General features: G+C 37.8%; 1 protein-coding gene across 1 annotated transcript in view; it reads left to right on the top strand.

Moving 5' to 3' along the window:
- The window catches only part of LOC136872674 (golgin subfamily A member 3), a 224,370-nt gene that overhangs the window by 19,622 nt on the left and 184,201 nt on the right, over nt 1-20,547 (top strand). Inside the window, exons 4-5 of the mRNA XM_067146489.2 lie at nt 10,548-10,664; nt 10,744-10,860. Coding sequence (XP_067002590.2) covers nt 10,548-10,664; nt 10,744-10,860 — 234 coding nt within the window. The remainder of the gene's footprint in view (nt 1-10,547; nt 10,665-10,743; nt 10,861-20,547) is intronic.

Below are 20,547 nucleotides of genomic sequence, written 5' to 3'. Positions count from 1 at the left end.
AGTCATATTCTCAAACGTAATACATAGATCACTTTGTCATCCACCGAGATACAAACTGAAATACTGTACACTATAACCCACCATGTACCGTACGATTTCTGTTTCCCTCCAGTATGTTGTCCTTTGTGTTCTACCAACGCCGTAAATTGAAATATCCCCTGTTATACCTACATCGCATGCAACGTGCGGCAAAGAATGGAACTAAGTCATGAATAGCAAGTGGTGAAGAAACGCACTAAGTCGATGACTTAGTGCGTTTCTTCACAATATGCCTGATGTCCATCCACTGTTTCTCCCACAAGGAGAAGGCTGACTTATTTCTTTCCTTTACCAAACGATAGGGCTTGGTTATGTGAGGTAAATGAGGCAATAAAATGAAAATGGCCGATTTTGACTTAGTTCCTTACTCGACTGCACGATTCAATTGACTTCACAGTTAAATGTTCTGTAAGTGTTATTGTCTCCTTGAAATTCAACATTTTGGCGGCTGATTGCGTTATAGGTTATAAGATGTGTTAAAACATCCCTAGGTACATCCGATAATAATCAAAGAACTTTTGTTGATCTTCCTCCAGATTGTCGTACAGATGATGAAATTTTCCCATTGATTTTTTATTAGTATTGGGTGTACCCAATATTGATGTATTCTTTTCGAGTTTGCATCTGAACCCTCATCTGGTAGGGACTCGCCAAAAAGTAAAGATAAACCTCATCATCTATTTTACGAAATCATTGAAGTTCTTAATAACTTTCCATTGTGTACTGTAGACACTGATACAGAGCTGTATGGACTACAGATGCCAAATGACAGTTGGTCAAATTCGTCTATAATGGACATCACCACTCATGCGTTGTCATATGAATCGAAGTCTCTTCTAGTGGACGAGTAGCCTATTGGGCTGGACAAGGTAACAGTTCTATTATATTGTCTAAAGTAGTACAATCATTTTACAGATGCCGTTAGTTTCCAGATTTGATGCATGGCACTGTGCTGCTGTCGGCAGCGGCAGTTACTCATTTCAGAGTTTACAGATTTGCTGGCTAATAGCTCACTTCAATTCACAGCAGTTTGTGTATAAACTTCCTCTGACAGTACAGGCCAATTCTTGCGTAGAACATACGTCCACACATGGAGTAGCTGAGGGATGCGGGAGATCTTGGCCGGGTTTGGCAAAATTTGCGTTCCTGTCACTTAATATCTGCGGCGTTCTTGTTCAAAGTGTTGAACTGAGGCACAGACACTTTGCCGCCAAAGTAAATGATCCTTGGCAAGTGTTTGCCAGGTTTGTGGATTTATTTCTGCCATTTTTAAGGTTTGTTTCAGTTGGTCTTTGAACCGCCGCAGGGGGGGCACCCTGCGGTCTAGAACCGGAGCCAAGTTCACTATAGAGGATCTGGCACGGTAGTCTGGTGACATTTATACAGCGTACATGTCCTGTCCATGTGAGGCGATGGCCAACGACCAATTGCTGTACTTCTGTTCATAATTCTCCATACTTCAAGGCTTATCAGTGTATGTGTAGGCTCTGAGAAAATTTGATTCTGTGCAGACATTTGAGTTTTTGTGTAACATTATGTACAGCCTTTACAATTTTTTGTGCTTTTCTTATGATGTGTTTACAATTGACAGAGACAGTGTAACACACAAAATGAGGTAATGGTGGCATCTGTTTTCTAGTGAGACGAACTACATTCCTATGGTACCATGTTGTTTAGACCAATATCACCTCGTATATATTGTTTGAAAGGCAGCCATTCTTTATAATAATCAGAGAGAAAAATGGAAGAGTTCCGACACTTCGAAAAATGCTTTATTGTCCAAAGAATGATAAGGGCGACTAATGCTCTAAGTGGTAATTCTAATTCTAAATGGTAATTCTAAATTCCCATGGAGGGAATTAGATATTTTTCCACCAATAGAGCATGGTGGAAAAATATCTAATTCCCTCCATGGGAATTTAGAATTACCATTTGGAATTGCTAGGCGGGCATTAATTCCATTGTGGAGTTTTATCTCCCGTATGCAGTTATCAGACTGTGCCACATAAGAGGCTTCTGATAAGTTCACCTGCATACACCCCAGCATAAGTGGGTAGGGTCTGACACATCCCACTCTGACGAGTCTAGTGTCAGGCCTAAGACGAAATGCTGGTTAATAGAGCAAATGCCTGAAAAGCCATACATCTAATTTTTGATCTAATGCTCTAAGACCGTCGGGGTCAGAAAAGAACAAGTTGACCAAGGGAGTTCTGGCAGAGTAGATGAAATTGAGGAGCCTAGCACAAATAAGACGAAGCAGTGCCAGGACTCAGCTAAGGGCCCCGTGGATGCCAACCCACTCTCCCATGTTCCAAGACCTTGGGGCCCCTTTTAGTTGCCTCTTACGGCAGGCAGAGGATACCGTGGGTGTTATTCTGTTGCCTACACCCAGAGGGGGATATTGTTTGAAAGCAACTAATTTCTTTCTTCAAACAAAATTTTGTGCTGTTTGAGTGCAGCAGTGGTCCAAACTCAAAACAGTCGTTGAGAGGTCAGTATCTGGATCACGTGTAATAACATCAAATATGGCTGATGTTTAGGGTGAAAGTGGTCTCTCTAATGAAAATTAGAAAAGTAATGAACAACGAGGGAAATTTATGGAGAGAAAAGGTCAAAGTGTATAAATTCGTGGGACTGGAACATACAGAGAGGAAAAGAGAAACAGGAGAACAGGCAAGAAAGTTAACAAATGTAAACAAAGCCCGCCGTGTGGCTTTGAACATAAGTGCTACGAATGTTCCAGTGAAGAACAACATGAAATAGTGTTCAAAGTGTTTTGGAATATGTGTGAATTTAAGTTTACAAAATGAGTATGTTAGTGGGCATGTGAAAATAAACGAACTGAAAGAAAGATATGGTGCAGGGGACAACACACCCCTGACTATTATATTGTGTTTGAGGGCACTAATAAAAGTTTGCAAGCAGGCATTCATGTCTTAGAATCAATAATGGTTGACTTTTGAGTGAGGTTTCAAAGAAACAGACTAAGGGAACACTAAAAATAAGATGGCCATGGAAGACATGCAAATAGAACTACTGATCACCAATCCTGTTTACTTGTAAATCATATTAACGGTTTTCCATTGCATGAAAGTCATTATTCTAGAGTTTCTGCTCCAAACAGAAAATAGTGTTCTCCCCAGAAATTTTCGTCAGCCGAGTGGCTGGAATGAGTAGCCGAGCAGGGAAATACTACGTATAAAATGAATAACATTTCAATTTATTCCCCTCAGGGCATTTATAATAAGTCCTCAGCTACCGTGTGCAAACATTTTAATTTGACGCCATCAGGCTGCTTGTTCATCGATTTTGACGTTCCGCTTTACTTTGGGCCTGTTAGATGGCAGAATAAACCGCATCTCTCTTGAGCGTCTAAGGCTGAGTTTTTGTGGGGTAAACACCAAATATGTCACCAGCGATCTTTTGCATGCTGACATTGTACGACACGGAGTATTGCCCTTCAAAAAACCGACTACCTCTGCCAGGTTTGAAGTAAACACCGGGGATACCACTCGGTTGCTGTGGAGTGCCATACGAGTTTGTGACGTAATGAGGAATCGAGTGCTCTCTTGCAATTCCACACTAATCCAGACACCGCTTGCACGTGACACTAGGTTATAGTCAAACATTTAAACTCGGATGTAAATGATGCAATTACCATATTTACTTGTGTATTAAACCCCCTAGCCCCCCTGGCTTTTCAAGACGAAGAAAATGAAAAAATAAATCTCGCATACAAGACCCCCTCCCCCCAACGTAATTTGTCAGAAAAAAACAATGATTTTGCTTTGAAGCAGGTACAAGTCCTATTGCAACTCTGATAACATCACAGAAATTTGCAAATAGTTTAGTCCGTACGACCCACGCAATGAAAGCATGCGTCAAAGTCATGCGGTACATCTGTCTTTCGCAGTTAAGAAATGTCAACCTCCGTAGTGTAGGTCTACTGCAGCTGTGATGACGTCGCACAAGTAGGTGAATAATTTCATGTCCGACCCGCGCATTGCAAGCATGCATCAGTCATGCTATATGTCTGTGTTTTGTAGTTAAGAATGTCCGCCAGCGTAATGGTTAGCACAATTAGCTGCCATTCTCGGGTGTCTTGAGTTCGATTCGCGGTACTGTTCTGCCAGAGACTAACAAATGGCAGGAAGGTTGATATGTGGTAAAAATGGTAGGCCTTACATGTATCTCCCCTCCACTGGGAGCATGTTATAGCAGGCGAGATCATTAACAAAATGATCGTTTAATATCTCATAATTCGGGCCAATATAGGTATTTTTTGGAGAAGAGTAGGTTTAAAACGTGATTAAAAAATAGCCGATCGTAACGATTGTTTTACTTGCCAATGTACTTAACAAATAATATTAATGATGTGCACAAACAAGACTTTTTCAGTAAAAACATTGTGACTTTTGGGACTTCCTGGGATGTGAAGTGGACAATGGGTGAAAAGTAGTCAGATGAATGCCGTGCTCAACACAGCGAGCTGATGAAAACCTACTAGATCTATCGAAAGCTGAGTAAAGGCCAGAATGTATAATGAAACTTATTGTGGTCTCTAGTTCGCCAGTTAGCGAATAATAAATAAATAAAAATTTTTAATGTTTCTGCTTACTTTTAACTGTTTTCGGAGACGCCATACAAAACATACTAGGGTATGCATTAATAAAAAATGGAGACAACGAACATACAAAATTAAACATCATGATGAATAAACGCATTACCGCCACACCTGTAGATATCCATAAATGCGGCAAACTTTCCTGTTAATTGTTTTTATTCTTTCCGTTTTGGAACATTTGGCACTATCCGGGTGATAGCATACCTAACCTAAACAGTGCAGTCTTTTATCTCATTTACAGCTGTTCAAGTAAATCCTAATGTGATAAATGTTGAGAACAAGCATGAAATATACTTAAAAATAAGGGTCTTGCTTTCAACAGCCACAGTTATCAAAATGCTACCAGTCACTATGTATTACATTCGGAAGTACAATTCGTAACTTACACTAGTTATAAGCTGGTGGTTTGGCACGTTTTCTACACAGGTTTATTCGAAAGTAGTGGCTTCCGCTACACATACACCAACTGGGAATATAAGAAACCATCCCCAGAAACCATTTGGGAATATATTCACACTGTTTGGGCTCTATAGTCGAGAGCGAAACTATTTTTAAAAGGTTCAAAAAGACGGGACCTCGAATGCTCCCTATTGCAGTGGTGCTGCTGCTGCTGCTATGGCTGACGAGATGGCAGTGAAGATAACGTTTCTTGGAATGACACGCCGGTAGCACGGGTTGGCGGCGCAAGACGATAATTCAAATTAAAGCAGCGAGTAGGTTTCCTGTGTTGTAGGCCTACTGCTGAACTCACAGAGACAAATGACTGACTATTAAGTTATTTTGTATCAATATTGCATAATATGATACCCTTATCCCTTTTCTCTACGGGATCAAGTATGAATCGAGATGAATCTTCGTAGCGAGTTTTTACAACTGAATGCCCTTCCTGACATCAACCTCATCAGAGGAATTAATTAGATGTAATGAATGATGTGATATAAGAGTAATTAAAAATGACTATATTTATTTATAGGCCTAGGCCTGAAAGTCGTGTTCTCCGTTTATTGTCTTTTTACATTTAGAAATACTGTACTCCCTCCCAACGAAAATAGCCAGTATAACTCAAATACATTCATAAGTTTGTTAAAGAATAGTGTAGAATATTTACATGTACAATTTATAGTTCTTCATAATGTAGAAGTCATGTGTTCACTGCACAAAATTTGAGGTTATCGGATATTGGACCCCCTTATACTTTTTTGGCTGTAAAAGGAAAAAGAAAAGGGGTCTTAATAAGCGAGTGAATTTGATTGATTTCATTTGTTTATTTATCATCAGCAGAGTTATTAGTTCTCCAATAACAGATGATATAATGCATTCAAATAATAACAATATTAACAGCACTTACTACTACTTATAACTAAGCAATATATAATATATACATATTTACAAAAAACATGAAGAAAAAGAAGACATGAAAACAGAAAAGTGTTTATACATTTGAAATGACCGAAGGAAGGAAGTATAACTTTCAGTTACCAAATGCGCAGAACAAGATACAAGGAACACTCTGTCTATGAAGTGTCCATAAGATGTCTGCGAATTTCACTAGCTGACGAGTGAAATATATCCACTATCCCGCTAATTTCTTCAGGGATCTTAGGGCCTGTATAAACCAAGAGTTCCTGTCTGATTCCGTTCTGCACCTGGGTAAGTGAAGGGTGATAGCCCGTCGGGTATTGCGGGAAGGAACATGAATTGGTAGCAACTGGAGTAAATTGGGAGAGTCAAGGGAATTACCGTTGAAGTCCACAAGTGATTTCTTAAGACTACAGACATTCTGGTAGTAGATGCTAAGGCTGGTATTTATGTACATTGACGTACCTGCGCCTAGTCCTAAGAGACTCATTACACATGTTTGTACAAAACAAATCATAATCTGTCGATGACAGCTTGATACCCAAACACTTTTTACTGATCCATTTCGAGAATCGGATCTGTACTCGCTCTAAGGCATTAACTAAGTATTGCTGTGAGGGGATCCACACTTCAGAGCAGTATTCTAGACTAGATCGTATGTGAGAAATACAGGGTTTTCAATGGGACAACAGATTTAAAACTCTTGCAATTTCTTTTGAGGAAGCCTAACGTTTGAAATGCCTTGTTGACGATATTTAACATATGTTCATTGAGAGATACACCATTTTGATTACTAAAAAACACCAAGATCGTTAATTTTATTAACACGCCTCACTTCTTGATTGTTTATATGATAATTGAATACATTAACATGCAATTTTCTTGTGAAGGGTATTGCACTGTGCTTTGAAATATTTAGGGTTAAATGCCAGTTTTTGCACCAATCACTAATATTATTTATATCAGACTGTAACAATTCAGTCACTCATCTTTTCAATCACCCTGTAGATTTTAAGGTCATCAGCATAGAGCAGGTAGTTGCTCGAATGGATTTGTGATGGCAGATAATTAACAAATAGAAGGAAACATAAAGGTCCCAGTAGTGAACCTTGCGGAACGCCAGACCTAGGCTGATAAGGATGAGCAATTATACCCTCGTATTTTACTGAATACCTCCTGTCGTAAAGATAGCATTTAAACCATTCAAGCAAGCTTCCATGAATGCCATATGCTGATAACTTAGTCAGAAAAGCATTATGCTGCACAGAGTAGAAAGCCTTGGAAAAGTCCGTGTACATGGCATCAACCTGCTTGCAATTGTCCAGAGCGCTAGATATGAAGTGGGAGTACACAGCCAGATTGGTGGTAGTTGAGAGTTTCTGGACAAAACCATGTTGATTAATATTAATTAAACCACTGACTGCACTGTACAAGGCTTTGTATAAGACTCTTTCCGCTACTTTGGAAATGAGTGAAAGAACTACTGGTCTGTAATTGACAAATAAAGATCTGTCACCTTTCTTAAAAACTGGAATAACATATCATTTCTTCATTTGGACGGGAAATTGCTTGTACAAAGAGACCAATTGATTATCGTGGCTAGTGGGGTTGCCAGCTCCTCAGCACACTCACGTAACACAATTCCTGGAATGTGATCTGGACCACAAGACTTCTTTGTATCCATCGACTTCAAGATGTTGCAGACTTCTGATGCCGAAGTTACCACTGATTATAAGTTAATTTCTCCAAATTGTTAGGTGTGAGAATTACAGGGAACACTGGATGGATGGAATTTTTTGAAAGTGTCAGCAAAATTATCCAGAATTTCTTTCAGTGAGCTAATTTCCTTGTCTTTATTAATCATCATTAATTTCCAAAATCTCTGTGGATGTCTGATAATATCCTCCTCAACAGACCTGACATAATCCCTATACTTTATCCGCTGCATTTGTTTGTATTCCTTTCTTAGCCTCGCAAATTCGATGTAATCTGAGGGAAGTGAAGACCTTGCAGCTCGTTTCCTTGCTCTTTCCTTTGCCCGCATTTTGTCTGTAAGTTCGGAATCATACCAAGGGGGAAGATGCCTAGTCTTCATTATGTGGGAAGGTATGGCGTCCTTAAGAGCGCTGTGGAGTAAGTCATAAAACAAGTCAACTGCGGCATCAAGAGATGGACAGGATTCAAGCAAGTTCCACGCTCAATGGGATAAGATATTTTGTAGATGAGGAAAGTCTGCTTTTGTCCAAAGGAATAATGATTTTGTAATGTGTGGTAAACGAGGAACACGGGAAATATGAAGTCTGAGCTCAAGCGCAGAATGATCTGATTGTACTAACTGTTCTCTTGCTTCACGCAGGGTATTATTAGTGACTCTTTCAGACACAAAACCAAGGTCCAGGAAGTTATTTCCTCGTGTTGGAAAACCGCAAACTTGGCAAACGTTAAATTCATTGGTGATCTCTAAAAGCAAGCAGGCTTCCTCGTTGACATGGGTGAGGATAGGATTAATAGATCCCGAATCGTCTGAGGCCCAGGCTAATTGGCTTATGTTGAAATCACCGCACGCGATAATAGTGTCATTTTGTCTTGCTACACGATTGATTCGAGCCAGAGTTTCTCGGATGTCTGTGAGCCGTACTTTCACCTCATCCGGGGGCAGGTAACAGCAGACTATGTACAGCGCTCGGCCAGGGGCAGTCTCCCGTTAGGTCAGGCCATTGCACTGGACTGTACACAGAGTTCACTGCTATTAAAACCCCACCTCCCTTGTTCTTACTAGTAATGATATTTTGCTCATCTTGGCGGAAAATAACATAATTGTCATGCAGTATTTCACTATTGTCGATTGAAGAATCGAGTCAGGACTCTGCTAAACACACGCAGTCGTAATGCATGTCCCTCAGAGCGATGTTAAGTCCACAAGTGATTTCTTAAGACTACAGACATTCTGGTAGTAGATGCTAAGGCTGGTATTTACTTCCGGTCCTGGATTCAGCTGGACATCGCCGGCAACTGCTAGTAGTAGAATACTCAGCGTTAAGATGGATGTGTCACTGGCCGAAGGCTTGTGCTTTTCACGCTGACTGGACGCCATTCGCTGCTGCTTGCCGTTAATACACAACACGTGGGCGCTTATTTGCAGCTTATTATTGGAGAGTATATCTTCCCAACAAGTTATACTGCACTTAACATCAAAGTATATGCTAGTCGGTTCACTTTCATTCACATGTAACCGCGATAAAAGCACTTGGACCACAAGAAACACAATTATTATCAGGAACACACAACACGCCTGTAACCGTCCAACAATAATGAAGATTTATTGTTTAAATAAACAGTTTTACAGTATTAATATTTTAATTTGGAGTGCCCAATGATTCAGATATGTATTAATATGACGTAACTAGCACATATCTAGTTTGTGTTTGCCAGGCGGTCTGTAAAAACGGCAGGGCCACTAAAATGGTCCTAGGGAGAACACTGAAAAATATTTACCTGTATGTCTTAATGCAGCTATGATGTATAAACAATATTGTTAGTGAGTATATTTACAGGGCTATTTTAAACACAAAATCAAACTCTCTATTTCCTTATTGTCTACTGACACATGTAAGGTGTGTAATTCACTGTGTATAAAACTTTCAACTAAATATAAAAGAGAATTAGATCTGCTTCAGTTAAAAGCGCAACACATGTATAATAATCTAAAGACTGATTCAGCTTATTCTAAAGACCATAGTTCCATGAAAGTGAGAGCATTCGATTTATAACAAGCTCTGCCTACAGACTAGTGAAGTTTTTTACAAGAGAGAATTATAGACATATAACTTTTGAGTACGTGAATGTACTTCAGATGATGTGAATATGTAGTTATGGCCAGAACATATTGCAGGGCATGGTGCTGATGTATTAAGGAATGGGACTAAATAATGTTCACTAGGTACCTTATGCAGTGATATAATGTACAATATGTCTCAAAGTTTCAGTAATAAGTTATCCTATTTTTGATTCAATTGCAAGTAGGTAATTCTGCTTTCATGAAAAGTCATTGCAAAAATGTCAGCTGATCACACAAACTATCACAGAAACTTTCATCATGTTGCTTCACAATATGACATTTGATTGAAACAAACAATATTGCATAAAGACCATCAATTTCAGGGATGATGCCAGCAGGTGTCACAGTGCACTGCCAACCCCATGCATTACTTGTGGACGATGAGATCCACCGGGCAATCTCGGCACATAATGCTCCCTAACATCTCAAGACTATAGTTAAGATACTCATTTACTCATTAGAGTTCAGGTATCTCAGATTCTTTACTTTATACACCTTGAAAACAGTACACTGTTGTCAGTATGTTAATGTTCATGGAAGGCATTTTATGGGCTTAGGAAATATATTACTGTATTGTGTGCAGAAAATAACTTGTTATAAATGGAATTTTAAAGGATTCTTAAGCACATCCGGATCTTTTATTTGTGCCAACATAAATTAAATATTTATGTTTTTGCTGTGTTGCAGGTGGCATTCCTGATAGCTGACCGAGCAAAACTAATGGAGGAAATTGAAGTAATGAAGAAGTTAAAAGGTGTGAATGGGATGAGTAAAGAGGGTGATTTGTTGTCTGAAATTATCAAGGTAAATATTATTTGTTAATCTTTATAATGGGTTAATTTTTTGAGATTCTTGTAATTTTCAGTGTTGATCATTGTATCAGGTGTCATCTGAGAAAGAAGTTCTGCGTCGAGAAGTTTCAGAGATGTGTGATAGAGTTCAACTTCTGGAGAAAGCTTCGAGGCAGCTAGAACTGGATAATGAAAGGCTTGCCTTTAAGGTAGGACTGTTGATCAGAAACTGACTTATTTCTCTAAGAATTTTGTGATGAGACAGTAGCTCTTTGTCTAATTGTGTGTATCCAGGATCTTTCCATGTAAGGAAAGCTCCTTACAATTTTACCACAGCAGATGCTTCCAATCTATGCTCTGATATTTGCTCTCTGGTTCGAATTCTTCATCTTCAGTGATGATCCGTTTCAGAAACGTTTCACCTTTGCCAGCATGACACTCAAGTATGTGCTGACTGACTCTCAGATGATTGTGCTTCTGCTCTTCATTGAATTGTTTTGGAACCCATCTCGAACAGTCTGTGAAAGTTAAGCCTGTTATCCATGATTTCATATGCAGAACCATGGCTAATGTGCGTAATGTTTTCCACATCATCAACAGTCACTCGTCTGTTATTAAGGATCATATCACGCACTTGTTCAATATTGGCATCATTTATGGCTGCAGATTGACGCCCGGATCTTTCCTCGTCCTTCATGCTCGTGAGACCCCTTTTGAACTCTTCAGTCCACTGGTAAACACTTCGCTGTGGCAAAACATTTTCCCCGTATTGTGCCAAAAGTCTTCTATGAATTTCTGCTCCTGGTACACGCTCAGACCACATAAAACGGATTACAGAACGCTGTTCTTCCTTGGTGCAAACAGAGAGTGGCACGGCCATCTTTACATCGCAACAGTGCAAGCTGTACTGATTTGATAATGCTGAAACCTACCACAGACGTAGACAATGGTGCCCTCTAGCAGCTGGTGAGCACAAAACACCATAGAGCCAACGTAAAGACAATTAGAGCAAAATTGCAGATACTTATTGTGTTGCCCTCATATGTACCTTCTGTAGATCTTTATATAGTATTTTCCTTGAATCAAATTCAGGTAAAGCTAAATATTAATAGTACTGGGTTGCACGAGAAGTTCTGAGAGTTTTTTTAAATGTCTGTTTATTTGAATTTTTAAAAAATATCCTTTCTGTAAAATTGACTGAAATCATCAGAAATTGTGAGAGTTTGGGAATTAAGTGACTGAAAATTGCATTTGTATTACTTCCCTAGCCTCGGCTAACACTAGCACTGTGTGGTGAATGGGACCGCACGGTCCTGCATACATACTGTACATAGTATATAAACACAGACACACTACCATGTATGGTAAGCAACCATTATTGCCGTATAAATTTTTTTTAATGGTGGATTGTCATCACATTAACACATCAAAGGTTTTCTGCGATCTAAGGATAGGAAAGTGTTAGGCCTGGAGTCCCGTTTGACTCATGGAGTGTGTGTGTGTGCAACAGCGTGACACATGAATTACTCCTGTCTATGCGGTGCTTAAAATAGCAAACTTCGACACCTCTAATCAGGTGCTAAATATACGACAGGACATCTAATTTTTATATGGCTGAATAAAACATTTCTACTGAAGTCGTACCAAATCTCAATCAGATTGGAGATTAGCAGATGGAAGGGTTTCTTTGTCAGAACTTCCTGCTGACAGTCTGATGAACTCCTCTAATCAAATAAGTTATCAGCATTGAATTGATGTTATAGCGAACTTTTCGTACGCTCAGTTCATCACCACTTGCGTCCGCCTCATTGGCTGAATGGTCAGCATACTAGCCATCGGTTCAGAGGGTCGCAGGTTTGATTCCCGGTCGGGTAGCCTATTTTAACCTTCATTGGTTAATTCCAACGGCCCAGGGGCTGGGTGTTTGTGCTGTCCCCAACATCCCTGCAACTCTCACACCCCACATAACACTATCCTCTACTGCAATAACACGTAGTTACCTACATATGGAAGATGCCACCCACCCTCATCAGAGGGTCTGCTTTACGACTGCACTCGGCTAGAAATAGCCACACAAAATTAAATTAAATCACCACTTGTGACCCTAGGCAGCGAGTTAGGATCATCTCTAACAATTTCTTAGTGCTTAGTGCACACCCAAATCCGATGACCTTGCCGTTCGTTGGTCAAGAGATGGTGAAATTCATCTCATGTTCAGTTGTTGATGTTTTCCGTGTGACATTCCAACATGAATGGTCGTGTCTGCACAGATTATTTTGTGCACTTTTGCGATAATCACTTTGGGAGTTGTGCGTGGTGATGGTCAAGCAAAATGTTAGATGTTATCCACGGATTCCCGTCCTCCTTTGAAAGCTTCAATTTTTCAGATGTTCTTGCTTGGCTTAACGCTTCTTCACCAAAAGTCTCTTCTAGCATTTGATGGGTTGAATGCCCCTTAACATCAGCCATTTGAAAATTTGCAGCAGGACAAGAACACAGTCTAAAAACTTACAACACCCATTGATAGACTAATAATCGAAACATAGGCTATGCCAAGAGACACCTAGCACAAGAACTTGGTACTTCCATTGGTTCACACCAGATATTAAATTCTCAGAAATTCTGGATGGAACTTCATGCAACTGTTAAAAATTAAGTTCATACTGCTGTAGAAATCATTGAAAAACAACCTGAGTGTTTATCCCTTTCGTATCACCCTTTCTAAAATACTATATTTGGAAAAATCATTTTCAGATCATATCTTGAATGTTATAGAAAGCTTGCTTCATTTCTTCACCAATAGGAAGAAATCTGTAATCTCACAACAGTCAAACACAAAGTTGCATTGCCTGCTTCTGTAGTAAATGCACTGCTTATATATTTACTTGCCATTTTGAGTATCAAGAATATAGTTCCGAAATGTATTGAAACTGTTCACTGGATTATCTGTATCAACACAGCTAAACTGCACTGCATATTTTATTTATTAAAAATAGTGGGTTTGTTCTTGTTCCGTGGAGTCATCTATTGAGCAGGTTGATACTTGCTGTTTTAATGCATCTGGATTCCTGCAAATTTCATCTTAAACCTTTGTGAAATTAATCAGCTGTTTATATTTTATATGATCTTTGCTCTTGAAAATTAAAAAATGAAAGACCTTGCCTGTGTCCTCTGTGGTACATCTTACTTGCACACTTTTTAGTAATAGATTTGTGTACGGGGGTGAGGAGTAAGGAGGGAGCTCTCCCGGTTCCGGTAATACTGCCAACGGAATGGAAATGAAATCTGAATTGAATCGATAATATTATCGAGCGATATGAATTTTCTAAACCTTTATCTTAAGCCAACAACTGTGTCACACACACATTATATAACATTATATAACATTTCTAGATGCGAATCTTGTTCCTAGCATGAATTCTATAGTTTGGCTTTGCTGTGTAAAAAGCAACAGTACTAGTACGTAAAGTGTGCGCCAGATGTTGCACAGCGATGCATAAGCAATTCATAGTTTGTGTTTCAAAGGTTTCCAGTACAAATCTCGAAGATTGTCGAGGTCGATTGATTCAGCACTAGGGTGTGCATTTATCACTAAAAATGTGCGAGTAATAATTGATGCTCAACCAGTTATGACAGCTCATAAGACCTGTGTTTAACAGATAAATGCAGTTAGTTGATATCTCACCACAGCTAGTCTGCAATGCATTCATTGATCAATATTTCTTCAATCTGTGCTGTTTGGAATTGAAGGGTATTTAGATTATTTATCCAATTCATTAAATTCATTAAATAGATGAATCACGGCCATAAGTTGACTCAGATCCACTGTGGGATTTGACTGTGTCGTACTAAATACTGCTTCAGACTATCCACTAAGTTCTGTCACGAAACCTATTTGGTGACTTATGGCGGAACCTCTTCTGTGAATGGTCTGCAGTGTCCTGTAATCATGGAATTAGGCAATTCTGAAAATCACATCCCAGTTACAGCGCTGCACAAGGTAGGAAGACAGCCTTCAGACATCTTTTATATCCTTAATAACCTTAGCACCAGCAGAATATTCTAGTATCGAATAATTGGAACACTTCTATGGGACCTGGTGTATGTACTCACCACCCACAATTCATCAATGCCATGAAACGTTTTTCAAAACAAAAGGTAATGTCAAGAGAGATGAATATTTTGAGATCAACAATGATAAAAGCTGGGCTGAGAGGCTCAGATGGTTGAGGCTCTGGCCTTCTGATCCCAACTTGGCAGGTTCGATCCTTCCTCGGTTCGGTGGTATTTGGAGGTGCTCAAATACTTCATAAAAGGAAAGAAAAATTCCACCTAATCAATACATTTATTTTCTTGTAAACTATTACAATCTAGGACCGGTTTCGACCCTTCATAGGTCATCCTCAGCTATATCAGAATCACATTTGCATTTCTATCTTATACCTCTGAAGGACCTTCATGATGTATTGTTTCATAATTTTTCAGTGAAAACTTATCTAAAAACTTACAAATTTCTAAGCGTTGTGTTAAAATTAAAATTACAAAACTTTGTCTATTATATACATGCCCTTGGGCTGACAGAATGCATCCTTGGGTTGATTAAGTACATATCTTAAGTATTGCTTATTCTGTTGATTTAAAGATAAAAATTTCATTGTTCCGTATTGAAATTATTGATGTTAAAAATTAAATAACTGGAAAGGAGGTTCAACCTATTCAATACTCAAAAGAAAGAAACGTAGCAATCACATTTCTAATTAAATGGGACCGGTTTCGACCTTAGTCTAGGTCATCATCAGCCATAAAAAAACATGTAAAATGTTTATGAATGTTGGAGGTCAGTTTTTCACTCTGTTAGGCACAAAGACACGACATCACATTCTGTTCTGCACAAAGTCACAACATTAATAATCAACTTGCGAAGATCAAAAAGGCTTGAATTCGCAGACGAACAGATCTGTAGAAGAAAGCCGCCAGCTCCCGGTGACTACGCGGCACACTCAAGGTCACGCGCTGCGGCCAAACACCAAAGTAGAGTGGAGAACGTTTCGAAGGTCCAGAACCTGTCACGGCTGCGGGAAGCCAAGTACGTATATAAAAATATACGATGCCAATTAGTATAACCGAATGAGCACCCGTACTCCAGCTAAGATCTTGGTAAACAGTTGACTTGAAAAAACAATTGTAGAGAGAAGAAAAAAATGTAGTAAAAAGCGCAATATCGGAAAACAAATGAAAACTTATATGCACAGTGCGCTATTTTAAAAAAAAATTTTTAGGTTATGATTGAAGTAGTCGAAGTTGGCGCAAGACAAAAATTTTTGAAAGAGGAGAATAAATTAAACGAGGAAGAGTGATAGTGAAATAAGAGAAAGAATAAAAGAAATTGAAGTTAGATGGTAATGAGGAAAGATAAGATAGGGAAATGAAGGAGGGGTAGTTTAAGGTGGGTTAGGAGGGTGGGTTATTGGAGGTAGAAAATGTGGGTGGGAACTATGTAAGACATGGAAAATAGAATTGGGGTTTTGGAATTTGGAATTTTTGAGAAGAAGAATTAGGAAGTCAAAAAGGATATTGGGCGAGATATGTCGACGACACATTGGTAATATTAAATGAGGAATCAACCAACGCAGCCTCTACACTTCTTCATCTCAATAACTTAGACTCTAACATTAAATTCACCCTCGAATCAGAACACAACCAAACTCTTAATTTTCTAGACCTAACTATTACTAGACATCCTTCTTTATCTTACAAAATTTTCAGAAAACCAACCCAAACAGCAACTACAATAAGACAAGATTCTTCGCACCCCCAAGCTCATAAACGTGCTACTTATAACAGCTTAATTTTTCGTGCCTTCAACACCCCTATGTCCAAAAAAGATTTAAATATAGAATTAAACACCATCCGCAACATTGCTAAATTTAATGGCTTTAACAACTCCTTCATTAACCGCATCATCAACAAATTCAAACACCGTCCAAAAACCACTTTATCTAAAGACACAATAAAACCAACTGCTTTTTCCACCTTCACTTTTACTCAGGATGCTTATAAAATAACTAATATCTTTAAAAAACATAATATGAAAATTTCTTTTAGAACTAACAATAGAAGTCTTGATATCTTACACAACTCTAAATCTCTAAATAAGTCTAATGCCTTTTCTAAATCTGGTGTATACAGATTTAAACGCAACAACTGCAGTTCCTCCTACGTCGGACAAACTGGCCGCAACTTCAATATCAGGTACTCTGAACATGTCAACGCCATTAAATACAACAGATTCTCTGCCATAGGACAGCACATACAAGACTCCAAACATAGTTTCACCAGTATTGACAATGACATAAACATACTTAAAATCATTAACAAAGGCCCCCTCTTAAACATTACTGAAAATTGCTTTATCCACCTTGACCAGTACTTCAACCCTAATTTCAATTTAAACGACATTTCTGAAAAACCCAATATCCTTTTTGACTTCCTAATTCTTCTTCTCAAAAATTCCAAATTCCAAAACCCCAATTCTATTTTCCATGTCTTACATAGTTCCCACCCACATTTTCTACCTCCAATAACCCACCCTCCTAACCCACCTTAAACTACCCCTCCTTCATTTCCCTATCTTATCTTTCCTCATTACCATCTAACTTCAATTTCTTTTATTCTTTCTCTTATTTCACTATCACTCTTCCTCGTTTAATTTATTCTCCTCTTTCAAAAATTTTTGTCTTGCGCCAACTTTGACTACTTCAATCATAACCTAAAAATTTTTTTTTAAAATAGCGCACTGTGCATATAAGTTTTCATTTGTTTTCCGATATTGCGCTTTTTACTACATTTTTTTCTTCTCTCTACAATTGTTTTTTCAAGTCAACTGTTTACCAAGATCTTAGCTGGAGTACGGGTGCTCATTCGGTTATACTAATTGGCATCGTATATTTTTATATACGTACTTGGCTTCCCGCAGCCGTGACAGGTTCTGGACCTTCGAAACGTTCTCCACTCTACTTTGGTGTTTGGCCGCAGCGCGTGACCTTGAGTGTGCCGCGTAGTCACCGGGAGCTGGCGGCTTTCTTCTACAGATCTGTTCGTCTGCGAATTCAAGCCTTTTTGATCTTCGCAAGTTGATTATTAATGTTGTGACTTTGTGCAGAACAGAATGTGATGTCGTGTCTTTGTGCCTAACAGAGTGAAAAACTGACCTCCAACATTCATAAACATTTTACATGTTTTTTATGGCTGATGATGACCTAGACTAAGGTCGAAACCGGTCCCATTTAATTAGAAATGTGATTGCTACGTTTCTTTCTTTTGAGTATTGAATAGGTTGAACCTCCTTTCCAGTTATTTAATTTATTCTGTTGAATCGAAACCCTTTTATACTTATGTACAATCGTGAATAGACTATCAGTAAAATTTGATAAATAAAGCTTGCGTGATAATTATAATAAAATATCATGTTACATCTTTATACCTTATTGCTGGAGTGATATTATTTTAGGCAAAATATAAATGCGTGTTGATCTCTATAAAATATTTTTACATAAACACACTAATGTACTTTAAAGTCTAATCATTGTACTTTAAAGTCTAAAATACTTATTGCTTGGATCTTGCGTTGTTATGTGGTAAAATATTATAACAATTTGTCTTGTATAACATCAGATATTGATAATGTTTGAATATGCCGTGTATGGTTGGCTTTTAAACCTAATGATTAAATGTCAGTTCCTTCTTGCATAAAATTACAAGTTTCATATTATGTTGATTATGTATTGTATAAAACATAAATGTCTATTAAATTGAATGCTTATCATTTACTACAGAAGTTTTAAAAAACACTTGAATGTCTAGTAATATAGTCAGTGTGTTTAGTGACACTGAAACGTGTTGGCCTTGATTCTTGCGTTATATTTCCATAATTTGCCTTTTCTTATATATGTCGAATGTTGAACTTTATAGGTTCCATTTGTATAACTGTGAAATGGATCAATATAAGCTTGATACGTGTTAAATTATGGAATATATGTATGATTCAGTTCTGGCCTAACTTCTGGAGTTTTCTCCCATCAAATGCCGTAAGACTGTAGTGGTTCCTTTCCCTTTTTTAAGGCTGGTAAATTCTGTAAGCCAAAATGAATGAAGTGAGTTAGATTTCAATAGAAGTGTAATGTTGTGTGAATTTGTAAAGCCTGAATTAATTTACTTACTGCTGGATGCTTGAAATGCAAGTTTCTTGGCCGTTTGACGAGTAATGTATCTCGTACTGATGGTTCTAGTGTTGTCTGTTGTGAGAGGGGCGGAGGGATAAGTAGGGGAGGTTGTTACGTATGTATGGGCGGAGTCGCTGAGGTTCGCTGTCTGCGCCGTAGCTTGTGTATGACGTCGTCTGTTGACTATTTTGACGTAGTCGTTTTTTAAGATAGGAACGATTTTATTGAACAAAATATTAGTTTTTTCGGATAACTCATTTATGTTATAATTAGGATTTGCATACTGATCTAGTGTTATATATAATTCTTCATTTATATTAAGCAAAGGACCTTTAGGTTCTACATTTAATATTTTTAAATCGTTATTTATGTCCGTAAAAGTGTGCTTATATTCATGCATATGTTGCCCTATTGCCGAGAAATGATTATGCCTAATTGCGTTTACGTGCTCATTATATCTAGTCGTGAAATTCCTGCCTGTACGCCCCACATAACTTGTTAAACAGTTGTTACATTCCATTCGGTAGACTCCTGATTGAAGATATTTGTTACTACTATTTACTGATTTGCTATTATATATGACATGCCTATTATTTTGTGTAGTCTTAAATGCTATTTTAATGTTATGCTTCCTCAGAACATTGGTTAGTGAATATACGCCCGTATTATTGAAAGTGAAAGTTGCGTAATTTTTTCTGGGTTGATCTGTTTTCGTTAGAGTGGTGTTGGGTCGTGATTTGAACTTACGAATGATGGAATTAACCATTTCTTTTCTATAACCATTTTTTTGAGCTATTTCGTGAATTAGTTGTAGTTCATCTTTGAGATCTGCTTTTGACATCGGTATATTAAACGCTCTATAAATCATACTTTGATATGCTGCTTTTTTATGTGGATTAGGGTGATTAGAATCTGTAGTAAACAATTTAATAGACATTTATGTTTTATACAATACATAATCAACATAATATGAAACTTGTAATTTTATACAAGAAGGAACTGACATTTAATCATTAGGTTTAAAAGCCAACCATACACGGCATATTCAAACATTATCAATATCTGATGTTATACAAGACAAATTGTTATAATATTTTACCACATAACAACGCAAGATCCAAGCAATAAGTATTTTAGACTTTAAAGTACAATGATTAGACTTTAAAGTACATTAGTGTGTTTATGTAAAAATATTTTATAGAGATCAACACGCATTTATATTTTGCCTAAAATAATATCACTCCAGCAATAAGGTATAAAGATGTAACATGATATTTTATTATAATTATCACGCAAGCTTTATTTATCAAATTTTACTGATAGTCTATTCACGATTGTACATAAGTATAAAAGGGTTTCGATTCAACAGAATAAGCAATACTTAAGATATGTACTTAATCAACCCAAGGATGCATTCTGTCAGCCCAAGGGCATGTATATAATAGACAAAGTTTTGTAATTTTAATTTTTAATTTTAACACAACGCTTAGAAATTTGTAAGTTTTTAGATAAGTTTTCACTGAAAAATTATGAAACAATACATCATGAAGGTCTTTCAGAGGTATAAGATAGAAATGCAAATGTGATTCTGATATAGCTGAGGATGACCTATGAAGGGTCGAAACCGGTCCTAGATTGTAATAGTTTACAAGAAAATAAATGTATTGATTAGGT

The sequence above is a fragment of the Anabrus simplex genome, chromosome 1 (assembly GCF_040414725.1).
Source record: "Anabrus simplex isolate iqAnaSimp1 chromosome 1, ASM4041472v1, whole genome shotgun sequence".
NCBI classification, from domain to species: Eukaryota; Metazoa; Arthropoda; class Insecta; order Orthoptera; family Tettigoniidae; genus Anabrus; species Anabrus simplex.
Note: the sequence above shows the minus strand (reverse complement) of the source record. Positions and strands in the feature narration are given on the sequence as shown.